At 39.3% G+C, this 21,187-nt stretch overlaps 1 protein-coding gene across 1 annotated transcript in view; it reads right to left on the bottom strand.

The window, feature by feature from the left end:
• The window catches only part of GYS2 (glycogen synthase 2), a 52,470-nt gene extending 41,927 nt beyond the window's left edge, over positions 1–10,543 (bottom strand). Inside the window, exon 1 of the mRNA XM_047788543.1 lies at positions 9,960–10,543. Within this exon, the coding sequence (XP_047644499.1) occupies positions 9,960–10,077 (118 nt within the window). The 5' untranslated portion in view covers positions 10,078–10,543. The remainder of the gene's footprint in view (positions 1–9,959) is intronic.
• Positions 10,544–21,187: the final 10,644 nt, after the last annotated feature.

Raw genomic sequence — 21,187 nt, 5'->3', positions numbered from 1 at the left:
TTGTTTTGTTTTGTTTATCTTTTTAGCGCTGCACCTGCAGCATACGGAAATTCCCTGGCTAGGTGTTGAATCAGAACTGCAGCTACCGGCCTATGTCACAGCCAAGCGACTCCAGATCTGAGCTGCATTTGTGAAATACACAGCAGCTCGTGGCAACACCAGATCCTTAACCCACTGAGTGAGGCCTCATCCTCATGGACACTATGTCGGGTTCTTAACTCGCTGAACCACAAAGGGAACTCCACAAGTTTTTATATATATCTCATTTTATCTTTCTGGCATCAGTGCTACCACTCAAAACACAAAGCCAAAAAAATCTATACTCTTGGAAAATATGCATACTCTTATATTCAATATGCCTACATCTAGAAAATTGTCCTGGGGGAAAAATAAGAAGATATATGTATAAGGATATTCATTAAAGAGTTATAGTGGTGAAAAATTGTAACCAGCCCTCTCTGGCCTCCACAGATTTATATGCCAACTACTATTTCTCAGTTTTCACTCTATTTGTTTCCTTTGCCCCAAACTGCCCTCTCAGCATGCTAATTAAAGGTGAGTGTGACAGCCTGGGCAAAGGGTCATTCTGATTTTCAAATTTTGAATATAAACCCAGGGCCTACCAACTCGATCATTCAATTTGGACTTACTCTTCATATTCAAACATGTACTTTGTATTTTATTGATCTATATTTTCCCAAAACAACGTGGGAGTTGTCTAGTGTGAGGGCAAAGTATCAGGCCTTTCGTAAGAAAAAAAAGTGATGAGCTGTCACAACATCTATGTCAATGAGGTAGCCCAAACCCCAAGTTTTCATCTAGAGACACTGCTGGTATTGATAAAAGCAGGATTCCATTGCAGTATGGCATATGGACACCAGCCAAAAAAAATTTGAGAAAAATCTTCATTTTATTTATTTTTTTAAATTTATTTTTATTTTATTTTTACAGACACACCTGAGGCATATGGAAGTTCCTGGCTAGGGGTAAAATTGGAGCTGCAGCCACAGCAACACCAGATCTGAACCACATCTGCAACCTACCCTGAAACTTAAGGCAGCACCTGATCCTTATCCCACTGAGTGAGGCCAGGAATCAAACTCATATCCTCACGGACATTATGTTGGGTTCCTAACCCACTGAGCCACAACAGAAACTCCTTCACTAATTTTCAACGCTTAAAATTTAGAGAATTTGAAAGTCTATGATCCCAAGATGCATAGCTACTAATCTGACCTAAGACAGATTTGCAGAAGCAGAGACAGTCCTTACACAGTTAGATATCATTCCTAAAGCCGCAGATCTGGTAGGAAAGAGAGTAAATGCTACTGGTGATTATGGTCCCCAAATGTTTGTGTGCCTAGCAGGTGGCTGGGTCAGTGGTTCAAGTCAAAGCAGCTGCAGTCTAGGGCTGAGGGAGATGACACACTCAGAGCAAGCCCACAGGCACACCCCACCCTGATTATATCCACAATGGCAGATGCAGACGTGTTACACAAGAGGGGCTCAGACACAGCAATCTGGATGAAAGGGAAGTGGGGAATCTGTGCTTATCTTGAAGCTATGAGCGTGCCAAGCATGGTTCTTACAGAGACTTCGTGTTTTGTGTGATGTGGCTCAGGATGCCTTTGACAAGGCTGCTGCATATCTAACCCAGGCAAAGAAACCCCAACCTCTAATTAGAGTGTCGCCCATGATTGTAGTAACCCTGATCCATGTCTTTTCTTCCCCTTTTTGCTTTTGCATTTAAAAATAGAACTGTGTGGGATTTCCTGCTGTGGCACAATGGGACTGGTGGCATCTCTGCAGTGCCAGGTTTCAGGTTCAATCCCTGGCCTGGCACAGTGGGCTAAAGGATCCAGCAATGCCGCAGCTGTGGCATAGATTGCAACTGTGGCTCAGATTTGATCCCTGGCCTGGGAACTCCATCTGCCATGGGGTGGCCCCCCCCGCAAAAAGAGCCAGTGTTCCTGCTGTGGTGCAGCAGGTTAAGGATCCAGTATTGCCACAGTTGTGGTGTAGGTCACAGCTGCAATTCAGATTTAATCCTCCTGGCCCAGGAACTTCCATATGCCATGGATGTGGCTGAAAAAGAAAATAGCTTTTTTTTTTTGTCTTTTTGTCTTTTCTAGGGCCACACTCATGGCATATGGAGGTTCCCAGGCTAGGGATCTAATCAGAGCTGTAGACACAGGCCTATGCCAGAGCCACAGAAACGCAGGATCCAAGTTGTGTCTGTGACCTACACCACAGCTCATGGCAACACCGGATCCTTAACCCACTGAGCAAGGGCAGGGATTGAACCTGAACCCTCATGGTTCCTAGTCGGATTCGTTAACCACTGGGCCACGATGGGAACTCCAATAAAATTTTTTTAATAAAAATAAAAATAAAACTATACCATTGCTCAAAGTGAAAGCCAGTGTGAAACTGGATGATCTACTTTCACCATTTTTATGAATAAATTTTATAAAAAATAATAATGTTACATGTTATTAAATGCTATCACTGTTCTAAGTGATTTACAATTGGCATTTCTTTTAGTTTTCACCATGCTGTTTAAGGTAGATGCTATGATTGTATTTATTTTTATTCTTTTTTAAGAAAGAATTGGAAAATTTTATTCGAGCCCAATTTGAAAGCTATAACCCAGAAAGAGCATCTCAGAAAGCTCTGAGAACCATTCCACTGGTTAGAAATCAAGGCAGTTACATATGTTTTTTGAGACAGAAAACTGTACATCAAAGGACATATTATTGACAGTTTATATAATCCAGATCTAAACATTCATCCTGGTGGGTCATGCGACCCTTTACAAGCTCAAGAGGAAATCTTATCTTTTTATTTTTCTTTCTTTCTTTTTTGTCTTTTTAGGGTTACACCCGTAGCATATGGAAGTTCCCAGGCAAGGGGTTGAATCAGAGCTATAGCTGCTGGCCTACCCACAGCCACAGCAATGTGGGATCCAAGCTGCATTTGCAACCTACACCACAGCTCAGGGCACTGCCAGATCCTTAACCCACTGAATGAGGCCAGGGATGGAGCCACAACAGGAACTCCCAGAAATGTTATCTTTTAAGGAGTCTATTTTATTTTATCATTACTATTTTTTTTTATGGCCCCACCTGCAGCATATGGAAGTTCCTGGGCTAGAGATTGAATCCAAGTGGCAGCTGTGGCAACCCTAGATCTTTAACCCACTACACCAGGCCAGGGATTGAATCCACACCTCCACAAAAACCCTAGCCTCTGCAGCTGGATTCTTAACCCACTGCACCAGAGTGGAAACTCCTATTTATTTTTTAGCCACTCCCACGGCATGTGGAAATTCCCAAGCCAGGGATCGGGCCCAGCTAGCAACCCAAGCCACTGCTGTGACAATGCTGGATTCTTATCCAGCTGTGCCGCAAGGGAACTCCTAAGAAGTCTTATTTTTTATCTTTATTTTCAGATGGTGGAAACTGAGGCACAGCGAGGTTATGAGATGGGTCCAACATTACACAGATAATGGAGTTGGGATTCCAATCCAAGCGTCTGACTCCAGAGCCCACGAGCTTTAGGTAGCAAAATTGTACCTTTTTCCCTTAAGGTCCACAACAGGTTGGTTTCAGGATACCACTCCCCAGTCACCACTGTGGATACCAAAATCCAAGGATGCTCAAGTCCCTTATATAAAACAGCATAGTATTTGCATATAATCTAGGCACCTCCTCCTGATACTTTAAATCATCTCCAAATTACTTATATCTAACACAAGATAAGTGCTATGTCAACAGTTGTAAATTCAATGTAATTGCTGTGTAAATAATTGCTGGTGCACCGCAGATTCAAGTTTTGCTTTTTGGAACTCTCTGGAATTTTTTTTTTAAATTTTTTTGATCCAGAGTTGGTTGAATCTGCAAATGGGGAACCATGGATATGAAAGGACAATTGTCACTCTATGGAAAAACATGCTGATGAATATTTACAAGAAGTGGTGGGAGGAACAGAGGGAGAAAACGAGCAGTATCACAAAAAAGATAAGTATCTTTAGGCCTTGGAGAGGGTGGTACCAGAGAAAAGCCATTTGGAAAACTATACTTAGAGGAAATAGCTTTTTAAAATTTTGGCTCTAAGCATTTCTGGGGTAATAAAAAGGAACCCAGGGGTTTAGGGAAATTAAGAGCAATCATTCTTACATCAATCATAAAGGCTTTTGGAAATCTGATGGGATCATTCAGTCCTCGTCTCCAAAAAAGCACAGCCACAAATGAGCGGGAAATTTTTAGATATTGTTTTAGAATGTTTACAAACTCCCTGAAGTTCATTTTTAGCAAGATCCCCAACTTTTTGGGTTTTTTTGTCTTTTTAGGGCCACACCCATAGCAAATGCAAGTTCCCAGGCTAGGGGTTGAATTAGAGCTGTAGCCGCTGGCCTACACCATAGCCACAGCAAAGCCAGATCAGAGCCACATCTTCCACCTACACAACAACTCAGGGCCACACAAGATCCTTAACCCACTGAGTGAGGCCAGGGATAGAACCTGCATCCTCATGGATGCCAGTCAGGTTCGTTTCTGCTGAGCTACGATGGGAACTCCCAAGATCCCCAAATTTGAACTGCCTCGATCCAGTAGTGGACCTGACATCACACTTGGTTTCTACCACACTGTTTTAATTAGAATTTTGAGTTTTTCCCTGTGCCATTTATACCATGGGACCCAGAACTATGGTGTCCAGGAAGGAACAGGTAGCACTATTATATCTGGCAATATGCAGATGTGGACAAAGCAAGTCACCTGCCATCCCAGTAAACAAAGGATGTTGCAGCCACAAAGCCATCAGCCACTGCAGCTGCCCTGATCATGTACCCTGAGGTGAATTCAGGATGGAAAAAAACAGGATATTGGCCCTAAATAGTTAAGGTGCATATCAAAGGAATGATTTCAGTAAGCCCAGACTTGGTAGTTCCCATTGTGGCTCAGCTGTAACAAATTGGACCAGTATCCTTGAGGACTCGGGTTTAATCCCTGGCCTCGCTCAGTGGGTTAAGGATCCAGTGTTGCCATGAGCTGTGGTATAGGTGGAAGACAAGGCTCAGATCCACGTTGCTGTGGCTCTGGTGTGAGCCAGCAGTTGTAGCTCTGATTCAACCCCAGCCTGGGAACTTCCAAGTTCTATGGGTTCGGCCCTAAAAGGCAAAAACAAAACAAAACAAAAAAAAACCCCACACTCTCGCATCTTCCGTAGATATAAGAGCACTAAAATCAATAACTTGAGATGTCTGTTTTTGTGATTAGCAGTAAACCACCCTCACAGATGGAAGTTCTCCAGCCAGGGATTGAACCTGAGCCACAGCTGTAACCCAAGCTACAGCAGGGACAACGCCAAGTCCTTAACCGCTAGACCATCGGGGAACTGCACTAGTAAACTTTTAATATTCAACTGCATGGCTCTTTTTTTCAGCAAAAACTCCTCTGTATCTTGGCTCTTCCCTTACTTCTCTGGAACAGTCCTTGAAAGCTCTCAGGCTCTATCCTGGGCTAGAGTCCTCAGTAATTCCACCAAATAAAACATAATTCTCAACTTTTGGGTCGTGCAATTTTTTTTCAGCCAGCACTGGCTTAGGGCTAAAACAAATTGTTTGTAGTCAATTTTCAGTGGGAAGTATCCATTTGGCGACTAAATTTCAGAAGTGTTCACGTATATTAAATCAGCATACATTATTTGTGACATTCATTAAACTCTTTTAAGTGATCCTGAACATCCTCAACATGATCATTGGTCCACAGTCTACAATGATTTGGACAAGTTTGCACAGAAGAAATGATTGTAGCAAAGAAACTTATTTCTAATATTCGGGCAAAATGTTCCATCGTATACATTGTCACAGACTTTTACCTGTCTGTTACTTTCCTGCTAGGCTCTCCCTCAACTAGTAATAGTGCTTTTTAGGAGATATATATATATATATATATATATATATATATACACAGAGAGAGAGAGTGCTTTATATACACATATACATGTGTATACATATATACACGTTTGTGTATGTATATATATATAGTGCTTTTTAGGATATATAAATATGTATATATATGTGTGTGTTCTCCTGTTCTTACACTCATTACATTTGACTATAATTGCATGTTCAATGTCTGTCTTTCTGCAAGTTCGTAAATTCTGGAAGATTGGAGGTTAATTCTGTATTGTTAAACTCGATGCCCCTTATTTCCTAGTGTCTGATACCCAACAGGCACTTCATGAATCTTTGTTGAATAATAAATGGGTGAATGAACAAGAGCAATACATTTCAAGGTTAATGTGAACAAGTAGAAAAGGTTATTTTGAGGTCTGAGACTACCCAATATATTTTTTTAAGCTGCACCCATGGCATCAGAAATTCCTGGGCTGTGGGTTAAACCGATGCCACAGAAGTGACCTGAGCCACAGAAGTGACAATGATGGATCCTTCACCCACTGCGCCACCAGCGAACTCCCTAACAGCCACTAATTGAACTATGACTCTCTCATTTGCTGTACTTTATACATTTTCCTCACTTGTGAGCAAAATTCTGGCAAAGAGGATTTTTTTTTTCCCTCTCTAAGAAATCTTTTGTTTTCTTGGAGATAAACATACATGTTTTCTTGTTTGCCACAAAGTATCATAAGATGGCTAGAGATTATTACATTCTTTTCATCATGAAGGAATATATTCAGATAATTTAAGGGATTTTTTTTTCTTAAGTCTCGGAAAGCCCTCAGTTTTTGACTGCAAGTCCTGTGCCCTTTCACCCATAAGACATTTCCTCAGACACTGGAGTTTTTGATTTTTAATTCTGTGTGCTAATAAAAAGGAGAAGTGGACTTAGAGGAGACCTAGATGCTAGTCCTGATCCTGCCATTTTCTTGATCATTAATGTCCTACAGGCATCCTTTTCATCTCTGAAGCGGAGGAGCTGGATTCATGATCGCTAAGATCCCTTCTTTCTCAGCTATGAGCTGCAGGGAAGTAAAAGTTCAAAATACAATTTTCAAAGAAATTATAGTGTTAATGTCTTGTCAGGGATGAACACAAAAATTGTCTATTTATATAAAAATATCTTTAGGAGTTCCCATTGTGGCTCAGTGGAAACGAATTTGACTAGCATCCATGAGGATGCAGGTTCAACCCCTGGCCTCGGTCAGTGGGTTAAGGATCCATTGTTGCTGTGAGCTGTGGTGTAGGTCACAGACATGGCTCCAATCCAGAGTTGTTGTGGCTGTGGTGTAGGTCAGTGGCTGCAGCTCCAATTCAACCCCTAGTCTGGGAATATCCATACGCCTGTGGGTGCAGCCAAATAAAAAAAATACATATATATATCTTTAGGGAGTTCCCATTGTGGCTCAGCTGGGTAAGAACCCAATGGTGTCTCTCTGAAAATGCGGGTTCAATCCCTGGTCTTGCTTAGTGGGTTAAGGATCTGGTGTAACAGTGAGTTATGATGTAGGTCACAGAACTGGCTCAGATCCCATGTTGCTGTGGCTGTAGCATAGGCTGGCAGCTGCAGCTTTGATTCGAGCTGGGAACTTCCATATGCCATGAGTGCAGCCCTTAAAAAAAAAAGTCTTTAAAATCAGACTGTAATAAATGTTAATGATACCCTGGAGATGATATCTACTTGGGTTAATCGCTTGTGGGTCTCCCCTTGACAAGAAAATTCCCTTCCTCATGCACAGAAAATAAAAGAAAATAAGTATCAAAGGCAGCTTAGAAGCTGAAAAATAAATGTATTCCTGCCTTCATGCGAAATTTAAAAATCCATGGAGAATTTTCTAGGCAAAGGCACTGTTCTAGGCCCTGAGAGCAGCCCATATGTCATCAGAATATAAGATGCATGGGATAAATAGTTTCACCGAGAACCAGGAAACAATGCTCCATTAACATTTGCTAAATGGAGAGAAAAGGAAGGAAGGAAAGAAGTTCTACCCAGTTCAGTCTTCTGAACTGATTCCTGGAGCAAGAGCTCCCCCCCGCCCCCCAATTTTTTCCACCAAAAGCATATCCTTGAGTTCCTTCCTACTCTGTAAAGAAAACTTATCTTTCAAGGCACAGCCTCGGATCTGTGTCTAGTACAGATGGTTCTGTTCCCAGGTGCCTTGGGCATATTTAAAAACCTTGTGACTGGAAAAAGAACATTAGGAAGAGCTACTTGTAGTAAAATACTTCACTTTTCCATATTAAAATTTCTGTCCTCTTTGCTTCTTCCTCACTAAACCACAAAGAGGAAGAATGTGCTTTGTTCTCTTACATTCATTCTGTGCATTTCTGTGTAGAAACAATTGATATTTAATTTTTATTTTATAATGTTATGAATGCATAACATGAAAGATTTGAACACTGAGTGTAAGGCAAAAAATCAGAACAGATGCTAAATATAATTTCTCTGATTTTGAGGTTTTGCTGGCTCTGATTAGCCAAAAGGAAGAAGTACTGTATTACATTCATGTTTATTTCAGAACCTTTAAGTTTCTGAAATAAACATGTCATAAAATTATTTTTAATGAACATGTAATATTACAAGTTATCAATTCCATCCTTTAAATTCCTTTCCCCCATCAATCATTTGGCCTGGTTCTTTATGACCTTGAAAAACTCAGCCTTCAGAACTGTTACTTTTCTTTACCAATATTCCTTTAATATTAGTGTTAACAACCCTGATACTAGACAATATTAATACACAAGGAATTTTTTAAAAATAATTTTACTGATATTTTCACCATAAAAATCATTTAAGTCAGAGTTCTCTACTTTGCCTTCTCCAATCCAATACAAATGAGGAATTATTTAAATTTTGTCAATTTGATTTCTTTTCAGGAGTTCCCGTCATGGCGCACGGGAAACAAATCCAACTAGGAACCGTGAGGTTGCAGATTCAATCTCTGGCCTCACTCAGTGGGTTAAGGATCTGGCATTGCCGTGAGCTGTGGTGTAGGTTGCAGACATGGCTGAGGTCCTGTGTTGCTGTGGCTGTGGTGTAGGACAGCAGCTATAGCTGCAATTGGACCTTTAGCCTGTGAACCTCCATATGCTATGGGTGCCGCTCTAAAAAGCAAAACAAATTAAAATAAAATTAAAAATTAAAAAAAAAATTGATTTCTTTTCTTATTTTATAATTTCTCTGTATATATAGTATTAAAGAAAAATTACAGGCATTCTTCTTCTTCTTCTTCCTTTTTTTTTTTTTTTTGTCTTTTTGCCATTTCTTGGGCCACTCCCGCGGCATATGGAGGTTCCCAGGCTAGGGGTTGAATCCGAGCTGTAGCTGCCGGCCTACACCAGAGCCACAGCAACGCAGGATCCGAGCCGTGTCTGCAACCTACACCATAGCTCACGACAACGCTGGATCGTTAACCCACTGAGCAAGGGCAGGGATTGAACCCGCAACCTCGTGGTTCCTAGTTGGATTTGTTAACCACTGCACCACGACGGGAACTCCCAGGCATTCTTCTTAAATAGAAGCTTCTGAGTTGTTTCTGAGTTAAAACTTTAATTCCATGTTAACCTTGAATTATTATAAATGTCTAATAATTTGTATACTGACTAGCAGCATATAGAGTTAAAGTTTCTACTTGGTCCTGATAAAACACCGTTCTTCCTAAAATATAGTACAAAACTGTGCTGAGAAAAATCATAAAACCAAAAAAAGAAAAAATAACTGTGTATTATTGTTTTGTCTTAATAAGAATTTCAAATTTTTTTTAAATGCACATTCCCTGGCAATGACTCATATTTTCAACTTTCCCTGCAACACATACACACGTCTAAGTTTTCATTGCCTGTTGAAATAGACAAGGTTAAGTGTAATCTAAACATATTCAGTTTGAACATTTTCCTTATTCGCTGGCAATTCATTCTCTCTGGAGAATGTGAAATCCCAATCTTTGTACATTCTCCAGCAGTCTGGCAACTAGTCTCCTCAGGGTGCCGTACTAACCTTTATTGGTCACTTCCCAAGCCACTTCAAAGAGCAGTAAATCTTCCACAGGAAGCTCAGCTTCCCACCGAGGCAGCCCACCCAAGGATGTCACCGATAGGGACCGGCCTCGAAGCATTCTTCCTTCAGTTCTCTGACGCTGGAAGCCCTCTTTCAAGGAACTGCAATCCTAGGTGCACTTGATGCAGGGATTCAGAGCTGGTAGATCACAAGCTTTTGTAGATTCTCAGAGGAATAAACCAGCAGAAAGAAATCTGCTTGCCTTCCCACAGAATTCCCAATTGACGGTGGAATTCTCTGTTCCTTATACAGTCTTTCTGGGAAGGTCCAGTGAGGACACGATCTCCAATCAATATCTACCCAAACAGCCCAGAACAGTCACAAGTAAAAACCCCCCGGTTTTGGGGCTTAGGTAAGCACCCATGAGAAGAATGGAATCCTCAGAGGCTGATCATGACGTGAGTCCAGACCTTTAGCCCTTGTCCTCTTGACCAAAATCCTAGACCCACACAGTCACCAGTGCCTATTTCATCACTTCCAAAGTGATCCAAGAGTAGCAATTCCCCTTATAAAGCTTGCAGATGATTCCATTTTAACTTTTTATTTTTTATATTTTAAAATTTTATTTTATTGAAGTATAGTTGATTTACAATATGTTAATTTTTGCTGTCCAGCAAATTCAGCTAGCCAGCTAGATATAAATATACACTCATTTTCATATTATTTTCCATTATAATTTACCACAAGCTACTGAACGTAGTTCTCTCTGCTATCCAGTATGACCTTGCTACTTATACAGTCTATATAGAGTAGTTCACATCTGCTAATCCCAGACTCCCAATCCATCCCTTCCCTAGCCTTTCCCTCTTGGAGACCACTAGTCTGTTCTCTATGTGCAGACCATTTTAGGTTACACATAGAATTGAGTGAGACAGGAGTTCCCTTCATGACTCAGCGGTTAACAAACCTGACCAGGACTCATGAGGATGACAGTTCGATCTCTGGCCCCACTTGGTGGGTTGGGGATCCTGCGTGGCTGTGAACTGTGGTGTAGGTTGCAGATACGGCTTGGATCCCGAGTTGCTGAGACCGTGGTGTAGGCCGGCAGCTGTAGCTCCGATTTGACCTCTAGTCTGGGAACTTCCACATGCTGCAGATTCAGCTCTAAAAAGCAAAAAAAAAAAAAAAAAAAAAAAAGAATTGACTGACTGAGACAGTTTCTAAGCCTTTAATCCGTTTAGATTTCCTAAATATTTTTTTTTTTGATTCTCGTTTCTAGATCATTAAAAAAATTATTTTGGAGTTCCCATCATGGCTCAGCGGAAGAGAATCTGACTAGGAGCCATGAGGTTGCGGGCTTGATCTCTGGCCTCGCTCAGTGGGTTAAGGATCTGGCATTGCTCATAGATGCAGCTCACATCCTGCATTGCTGTGGCTGTGGTATAGCCCAGCAGCTACGGCTCTGATTCGATCGCCAGCCTGGAACCTCAATGTGCAGTGGGTGCAGCCCTAAAAAAAAAAATTATTTCTAGTTGTTTTATTTTACATTGACAAATTGTATTTTGATAATAGGCATTGATCTTCGTTCCCCTTTCCTTAATTACTTTTCTAAAATATTCCTTCTGAATGGAGTTCCCTGGTGGCTCAGCAGGTTAAGAATTGCATTGTTGCTGCTGCAGCTTGGGTCACTGGGTTCGATCCCTGCCCCAGGAACTTCTGTGTGCCTCGGGCATGGCCCAAAGAAATTTCCCTATGAAAAAGTATAAATGCCAGCATTTCTCTTCTTCTTTTTTTTTTTTTTGGTCTTTTTAGGGCCGCACCCATGGCACATGGATGATCCCAGCCTAGGGGTTGTATCAGAGCTAAAGCCATCAGCCTACACCACAGCCATAGCAATGTGGGATCTGAGCCGCATCTGTTACCTACACCACAGCTCAGGGCAATGCCAGATCCTTAACCTATTGAGTGAGGCCAGGGATCAAACCCTCCTTCTCATGGATCCTATTTGTGTTCGTTAACCATTGACCCACAACAGGAACTCCAATGCCCCCATGACTTTGAGTATAACATAAAAAGAAAGTAATTTTAACAAATCAATGATCATCAGACCACCATTTTAATGAGGTTGTAGAAATTAATTTTAGTCATATTTGTACATTTACCTCAAATATTATCAACTTGATAATATGTGTTTGTATGTATACAAATATGCATGTGCTAATTTACTTATACACAGAGATATATCTTATATTGTTCCTAGAAAAAGACATTCAGAAAGTATGCTTAGTTTTGAAATACCTTACTTTACAGATTTAGCCTACAATCTGTATTTTTACATTATTATTCCAAATAGCAACAGAATTGAAATTTATACAAAATATCCTTTACATTAGAATTACAAGCAGAATTCTCATGGAATAATTTCTTACTTGCTAGTATGATAACCTAATAAAAGATTCTGACTTTTAAGAGTTAGAAAGGTTAGAATCTTTTTTCACATCTTTAGCCATTTTCTATACAGTTGGCCTTACCTACTTAATAAGTATTTTAATAACTCAAGATAGAGAAAACCATATTTCATCATCTAAGATTAATAAATCAATGTGAATTAAGTATATTAAATGTCTTCCATGATTAAGTGACATATTTAATTCTTTGTTTATTAAAGTAAATTTAAGTATATAGCTTATCATCCACTCATTTGAGTGGTAGGAAAAAGGTTAAATAACTAATCAAAAAATTCAAGTATTAAAATAGTAAAAATGGGAGCCCAAATGACTTTCTGCTTCACAAAATGATTCGTTTGTGTTGACATGACCTCTGTGAGTCCTGCAAATAGAAATTCCAATAAAACCAAACAGAAGGACGTGTTGACAAGAAATGAGAATGGGGTGACAGGGCTAAGACAGAGCTTGAAGTTTGCAGTTTCTGGTCTCAGCAATCCTGAGATTGCTTCTTCCAGGATTGAACAAGCCTCAGGAGAGCTGGTGCACATTATCCACATTATCCAATTAAGTAAGACTTAATTCACTATGTGCCAGGTACTATATGCTTTGTTGTAAGTTCATCACTCGTGGGGGCAAAGTTCAATCTCCCACTTATCAGCTATGGAACCTTTAGCCAATTTCTTTACTTGTTTTGATTTTCTTACTAAAATGGAGATGAGATCATTTGTATGAGGGATTTAGTGTAGTGACTGACACTATACTGACTACTTTAATAACTTCCAGCCTTATTTATAAGATACATAGTGGTTAAATAAAATTTCCCCTAATACTAGTGGTTACCATTGGAGAGGAGTAAAAAGGAGGCTTGCTCTTCTTGAATTTGTTAGATATTGTGTCACATGCATATATTATCTACTCAAGTAATTAATTACATAAAAATTTTGGAAGAAATAAACATAGATCAATGAAAATATTCCATGATAGACTAAATAAAAATAAGTAGTATATAAAGTAAAATAAATAGTATGGCATTAATTTGTAAAAAAAAACAGTAAACATACACTTCTACTCATGAAGGATATACAAATAGAAGACTGGACTAGATATAAATAAAATTCTTACAGTGGTAATGACTATGACTAATATTTATAGGATCTTTTTTGTTTACTTGGATTCTACAAATTTTCTGTGGTAAACATGTATACATATAGTCATACCATAGGGAGGATAGGTAAACATTTTTAAAAGTTCAGTCAGATCACCTCCTGATTGTTTCACTGATTTTGAAATTCCTGGTCCTGGGCTCTCACCCAAGGATTTGCTTCAAATACCAACACTCTCAATAACACAGCATCTCCCAACGACCCCTCAAAGTGGACTAATATAAAATCCTTGAACATATTATTTCCAACACGAGGACACACTTTGCCACTTTATTTAGAGGTGAATGCCTTTTCAACATTGCTCGCTGAGTCAACAGAAATGACATAAATGGAACCATGTGAAATATGTCCATGGGATATACCTACATCTATCCATGAGATGTGGATGAAGCCGCTTCCTTCAGATATTTGTGCAAAGAACAGCAATCATTTATGCAGTAATATTTGGAGGGGAATTCAGAGAAATTTCTCTTTCCTACATCCCTGAATATTCTCCTTTAAGAATTGAGCTAAAAGCACAAATTGATGAGCTGGGAGCTGAAAGGGAACAGTTATCCAGACAGAAAGGGAGGTGGGGTTTCCAAGATGGGAGAAAAATCTCTTGAAAGTTCCTGATCTCCAATTTTGCACTAACATTTTATCATTCAGTAAAAAGAGGTGAAAGGACAAATAAAGATTCATATTTGGTTTCCTTGGTAAGTATTCCAGCAGAGGTCACTAGATCCATTTAGAAAATACCCATTAGCTTTACCATTTTGCAGTCTTCTTGGAAGCCTTTAGGATTTCAAAGGCTTGATTGGCCTGCACTTGCATGTCCAGAAAAATTCAGTTAACATATAGATGGAGAACCTACTATGTACAACTATTCTAGGAGCTGAAGATATGTTCAATAAACAGTAGACAAATCTCTGCCTTTGTGTGAACAGAGAGGCAATAATCATGTAAGCAAATAAATCAATTATATTATTTCAGGTGCTGTTAAGTTTCTGAAGAAGAAAAGCTGCAATGGTAGAGAGTGCCATTGGGTAGAACTGGGTGCTTTAGCAGGGGAGGGCAAGGAAGACAGTTCTGAAGAATTGTTATTTGAATTGAGACACAAATAATGTGAGAAAGGCCACACATGAAGATCTGGGAGAAGAGCTGGTAATGCCTTTAACTCACACAGGAATAAAGAAGCACCAAGCATCATGAATGAGAAATCTATAGGGGAGAAAAGCAGGGAACAAGTCATAAAAAAGATGGTTGAGAGTTTGCATTGTATCCAAGTTGTACTGGGAAGTTACTGGACAGTTTTGTGCAAGGGAGTAATGTTATTTATGCTCTGAAAAGATTTCTCAGTTTGCTCTATGAAAAGTGGAACATTGAGAAGGGCCAAGAGAGGAAACTTGGCATTTGAAGTTATGTACGAAGTCTGCATATTAGCCACAAATTCTAGAATGTAATACTTTATCCATCCCATAGATAATCTCCTGTTTTCTTCTCAGAGCTATAATACCAGCATGAACATGTTATTTAGCATTTTATCTTTTTCTTCTTTTTTCATTTTCTTTTTATGGCCACACCTGCAGCATATGGAAGTTCCTGGGCCAGGGGTCAAATTGGACCTGCAGCTGCCAGCCTACACCACAGCCACATCAATGTTGGATCCAAGCCACATCTGCGAACTATACCACAGCTTGAAGAAACACTGGATCCTGAACCCATTAAGCAAAGCTAGGGATCGAACCTTTACCTCATGGACTCTATGTTGGCTTCTTAACCTACTGAGCCACAACAGGAACTCCTGATCTTTTTCTTCTTGAAGCAAAGAGAGTGCCCTTGCTTTCCTAGTCTATAATTCACTTCTGTATCTCACCTGTCCATTGCCTGCTGTTCATTATGCATAGGTTGCTGTTGAGTCTACAGAAACAAGGTTAAAATGGAGAACTACACATTGTGCCTCAGGTACTGTGACCATAATCCTTGACTTCATGAAGTTTACATTCTATCAGAGTAATTAAAGGACTTTGAATGTGATGAATTAAATACATATAACAAAATAGAATTAATGCAACTACATAACCTTAAAGACACCACCAAAAACTGTTAAAACTAATAAATGAATTCAGTAAAGTTGAGGGATATAAAATCAATATTAAAAATACATATATTGTGTTCTTATACAGTAGTAAGGAACTAGCCAAAAGATAAGTTAAGAAAACAATTCCAATTCCAACTGCATGAGAAAAAATGAAATATTAGGAATAAATTTAACCAAGGAGGTGAAAGACCTTTACCCTGAAAGCTATAAGATATTAATGAAAGAACTGAAGAAGACACAAAGAAATGGAAAGATAGTCTGTGCTTATGGATTGGAAGAATTAATATTGTTAAAATGAAAAGAATGTATACATGTATGTGTAACTGGGTCACCATGCTGTACAGTAGGAAAAAAAATTGCATTGGGGAAATAACAATCAAAAAATTTTTAAAAAGAGAATAAATTAGAATTGTCCATGAAAAAAAATTATTGTTAAAAAGCCCATACTATCCAAAGCAATCTACAGATTCCATGCAATCCCTATCAAAGTTCCAACAGCATTTTCACAGAAACAAAACAAACAATCCAAACATTTTCATGGAACCACAGAAGACTCCAAATAACTAAAGAAATCTTGAGAAAGAACAAAGCTGTAGGCTCACCTTTCCTGACTTCAAACTATATTAGAAAGCTATAGTAATCAAAACAGTATGGTGTTGCTATAAAAAGATACATAGATTGATGGAACAGAATAGAGAGCCCAGCAATAAACACGTAATTACATGGCCAATTAATCTATGACAAAGGGGCCAAGAATATACAATGGAGAAAGAACAGTCAATAATATTAATTAATGGTGTTGAGAAAATTGGACATATGCAAAAGAATGAAACTAGGCCACTATCTCATATCATATACAAAAATTAGCTCAAAATGGATTAAAGACTTAAACATAATACCTAGACTATGAATCTCCTAGAAGAAAACATAGGAAACAAACTTTTTAACACCTGTCTTGATGATATTTGTGGATTTAACAACAAAATCAAAGGCAGCAAAAGCAAAAATAAACAAGTGGGACTACTTCAAACTCAAAAGGTTCTGCACAGAAAAGGAAATTATCAACAAGGATTTCCCATTGTGGCACAACAGAAACGAATCTGACTGGTATCTATGAGCATGCGGGTTCAATCCCTAACCTCGCTCGGTGGGTTGGGAAATCCAGCTATTGCTGTGAGCCGTGGGGTAGGTTGCAGATTGTCTCAGATCCCGCGTTGCTGTGGCTGTGGTATAGGCCGACGGCTACAACTCTGATTCAACCCCTAGCCTAGGAACTTCCATATGCCATGGGTGTGGTCCTAAAAAGAAAAAAAAAAAGAAACTATCAACGGAATAAAATGGCCACCTGATGAATGGGAGAACATATCTACAAATCATATATGAGACAAGAGGTTAATACTCATAATATGTAAGGAACACATAACTCAACAGCAAAAAAAAAATCTGATTTTAAAATGGGCAGAAGATCTGAAGAGACATTTTTCTGAAGAAGGCATACAGATAGCCAACAGGGACATGAAGAGATGCTCAACATCACTAACCGTTAGGGGAAAGCAAACCAAAGGCACAATGAGATATCATTAAAAGGATAAGAAATAACCAGTGTCAGGATGCAGAGAAAAAAGACTCCTTGTATACACTTGATGGGATTGTAAATTGATGCAGTCACTATTGGAAAACAATTTTAAAAATTAAAAATAAAACTACGCTAAGATCCAGAAATTCCACTTCTGGGTATTTATCTGAAGGAAATAAAAATGCCAACTGGAAAAAAATAAATGTACCTCCATGTTCATTGAAGCATTATTTACAATAGCCAATACATGGAGACATCCTAAGCATCCTATCACTTATATGGAATCTAAAAACAGATATATATCTTCATTATTTACAAAACAGAAATAGACCCACAGACATAAAAAACAAAACTATAGTTACAAAAAGGGAAAGGGGGAGGGATAAATTAGGAATTTGAGATTAATATGTACACACTGTGTATAAAATAGAAAACCAACAAGGACCTACTGCATAGCACAGGGAACAATACTCAGTATTTTGTAATAACCTATAAAGGAAAAGAATATGAAAAAAAGAACATAGGAGTTACCATCGTGGCGCAGCAGAAAAGAATCCGACTAGGAACCATGAGGTTGTGGGTTCGATCCCTGGCCTCGCTCAATGGGTTAAGGATCTGGTGTTGCCATGAGCTGTGGTGTAGGTCACGAATGCAGCTCGAGGGCTTGGATCTGGTGTTGCTGTGGCTGTGGCATAGGCTAGCAGCAACAGCTCTAATTAGACCCCTGGCCTGGGAACCACCATATGCTGTGGGTGCGGCCCTGAAAAGACAAAAAAGAAAAAGAACATATATATGTATATGTAGAATATATATGTGTGTGTGTGTGTGTGTATAAAATTGAATCACTTTTTTGTATGCCTGAAACTAACACAACATTGTAAATCAACTATACTTCAACTAAATTAAAAAAGAAAGTAGAAACAATTGGCAAAAAAAAGAGTTGACAGGACTTGGAGTTGATTGGGTGTGCAGAAATAAGAATAGTTTTGTACCTTCTTTGGGCAACTAGGCAGATGGTCATGCAGTGTGCTAAAATAAGAAACACTGGGGGAAGAATGGATTTACTTGAGAGATTAGGTAACGATTTCAATTTCAGAAAGGGGGAGTTTGAAATACCAGCCAGAGGTCCAGTAGAAAGTTAGATATTCTCCCTACTCAGAGCCTCAGAGGAGAGATCTGGGCCACAGCAGGTCATGGAAGTGGGAAGAGCTCTGGAAGAGGAGTGCAAAGTGGGTAGGGGAGACTGACTTGAAACAGAGCTCCAGAAGATTCAGCTTTTACAGCAGAGGTTACAATACGGTGCCCCAAATTTTACTTGGTGTACCCAGTGCTTGGTATAGAAGATGCAATTATTTCTCAAAACAAGAGAGATTTCACATAAAACTTGGGACTTCTGTTTTTCCCTTAAAAAAAATCTAGATCCTATTTACATACCTTCCCAGCAACAATCAGCTGGAGCTGGATAAATCTGTCTTCTTAACAGTCACCATAGTTACCTTAGTCTCCACAGGAATCTTTTACTCATTTACATTAACTGGGAATGTGTTCCTAAAACAAAAGAGTCTTAAGCTTTTGATTTAATTTTTTACTGTTCACCTTTGGAGTTGCTGATCAGGAAATGGCCACAGAAAGATAAAGTAGCTATACTTAAATTAACTTCATAATCTAAGTTGACAACACCCACCCATCACATTGAAGGCAATGAGAAGGATTTTTGACTTGATTATTGAGATTATTTTAGTGGCAGCATAAATGGAGTCTCACTCAGATGCCTAGGACTTGTTTTTAGAGTAGAGCTTTTGGTTTCGCTGTGCTCTCTCCTCTGGCTTTATTCTATTTTTATTCTTATTTTGGCCACATCCATGGCATGGAAGTTCCTGAGCCAAGGATTGAACCTACAGCACAGCAGTAAAAGTGCCAGATCCTTAACCCACTGAGCCATCAGGGAACTCCACTGGCTTTATTTTAAACCCTTCTTTCACTGAACAACTGTATAAGACGAAGAAATTTGGAAGTGTAGCTTTAGCCTCTGTGGATGAAGATCTGAAAGAATGAGATTTGGGGAAGAGAGAAGGCAGAGAGATATTTGTCTGGGGAGAGAGTAAGTCACCCTGAGAAGTTCAATCAAATTTTGTGGGAGTTCCCATCGTGGCTCAGCGGTAACAAACCCAACCAGTATCCATGAGGAAGTGGTTCCATCCCTGGCCTTGCTCAGTGGGTTAAGGATCCAGCATTGCCGTGAGCTGCAGAGTAGGTCACATGTAGCTCAGATCTGGTATTGCTGTGGCTGTGGCATAGGCCAGCAGCTGGAGCTCCAATTGGACCCCTAGCCTGGGAACTTCTATGTGCCACAGGTGTGGCCCTAAAAAGAAAAAATAATTGTAATGCTTTTGTCAATGTATATCCCTCCTCTTTTTTCCCATTAAAATTTCAATATAATCACTTTAAAAAAATATCAGTCTGGAGTTGCAGTTGAGGCTCAGCAGGTCTCTGTGAGGATGTGGGTTTGACTCCTGGCCTCACTCAGTGAGTTAAGGATCCAGTGTTGCCACAAACTGTGATGTAGGCTGGCAGCTGCAGCTCTGATTTGACCCCTAGCCCGGGAGCTTCCATAAGCAGCAGGTACAGTCCTAAAAATAAATAAATAAATACATAAAATTTTAAAAATTAAATATTAGTTTAAAAAAGAAGAATCAAAGCAAAAATTGAGAGCAAACACTGCCAAGAGCAGAAAACAAGGTCTGATGATACTATAGGTTTATGAGATTGCTGGAGAGGTAGCAGCGTGAAATCATTTTGGAATCAGGCTAGTCTTAGTCAGAAGTGGAACTCTTTCCTAGCCTGTGGCATGGGGGTGATTATACCTACCTCATGAGAATGTATACATGTCCCTGGTATAATGTCTGCCAGATCCTTCTGCAACTCAGATCCAGGGATTGCAATCCAGATGCATGACGTTGACCCAGGCAGGCCACTAAAGCTGAGAATCTGCCTCTTGCCCTGGTCTCCGCTCAGGAAACCATTGGTGGGTTGCCATTCGAAACTCCGTTTTCTCTGAGCTCTACTTGGATGCAGGGCCACTGGTGTGGAGGTTAGAAATATCAAGTTACAGGCTTACTTTTCTGACATTCTCCATCCATCAAGTTCAGAATATAAAATGTGGCCAAATCTTTTTACACAATGATTTTAGACTAACAGATATAAAAAAAAAATGTGTGCAGAAGCTTATGAAATATACACATGCACGACAAATACAACAAGGGTAACAAGTCAAGTTACATATGTGATAACGTTAAACTAATTTTCCTCCAAAACATTGTCATGAAAATAGTTAATAGAGTAATATTTATTTGTTTGGGTTTTTAAATACTATGAAAGAAACTAGTGTTATCATGGTCATTGTACAAAAGTGACATCTGCCAGGGGGAGTGTGTGTCAGCAATCACCTTCTTTACCTTCTAAGTCAATGCTCAGGGTAGTTAGGCGAACTAGAGAACCAGTCCTAACCAACCTTGATGGGACCAGCCGTCCATGGGACTCCCATTAACTCTAATACCATCAGTGTTCAGCAAATATCCCCTTGAGAACACATATATTTGGACTTACCTGTTTCTAACCACCTAATCAATCTCCATTTTCATGTGCAAAAGACATAAAAGAATGTTGTCATTAAACACAGATCCTGGATGGGATGGTGTGAGATCACAAGGGAAAACAGAATCACTTGGCCCTATTATAAACACAATTTTGTAGGGAAATCAGATTTTAAAATTTAATGTTAGATCATATTGAATTATTTATTTATTTATTTATTTTCCATGTTGAAATGGAAAAAAAAAAAAAAACTGTAACTTTCACAAGAGCGATACCAGGCAATTTCTCAATCACTGTGCTTGAATAAGAAGTATTACTTTATGTGGTTGGCAATTCCACATGCACTTTGACTAGAAAATAAGTTGTTC

The sequence above is a fragment of the Phacochoerus africanus genome, chromosome 7 (assembly GCF_016906955.1).
Source record: "Phacochoerus africanus isolate WHEZ1 chromosome 7, ROS_Pafr_v1, whole genome shotgun sequence".
Lineage (NCBI taxonomy): Eukaryota > Metazoa > Chordata > Mammalia > Artiodactyla > Suidae > Phacochoerus > Phacochoerus africanus.
This window is presented reverse-complemented; position numbering and strand designations above follow the sequence as displayed.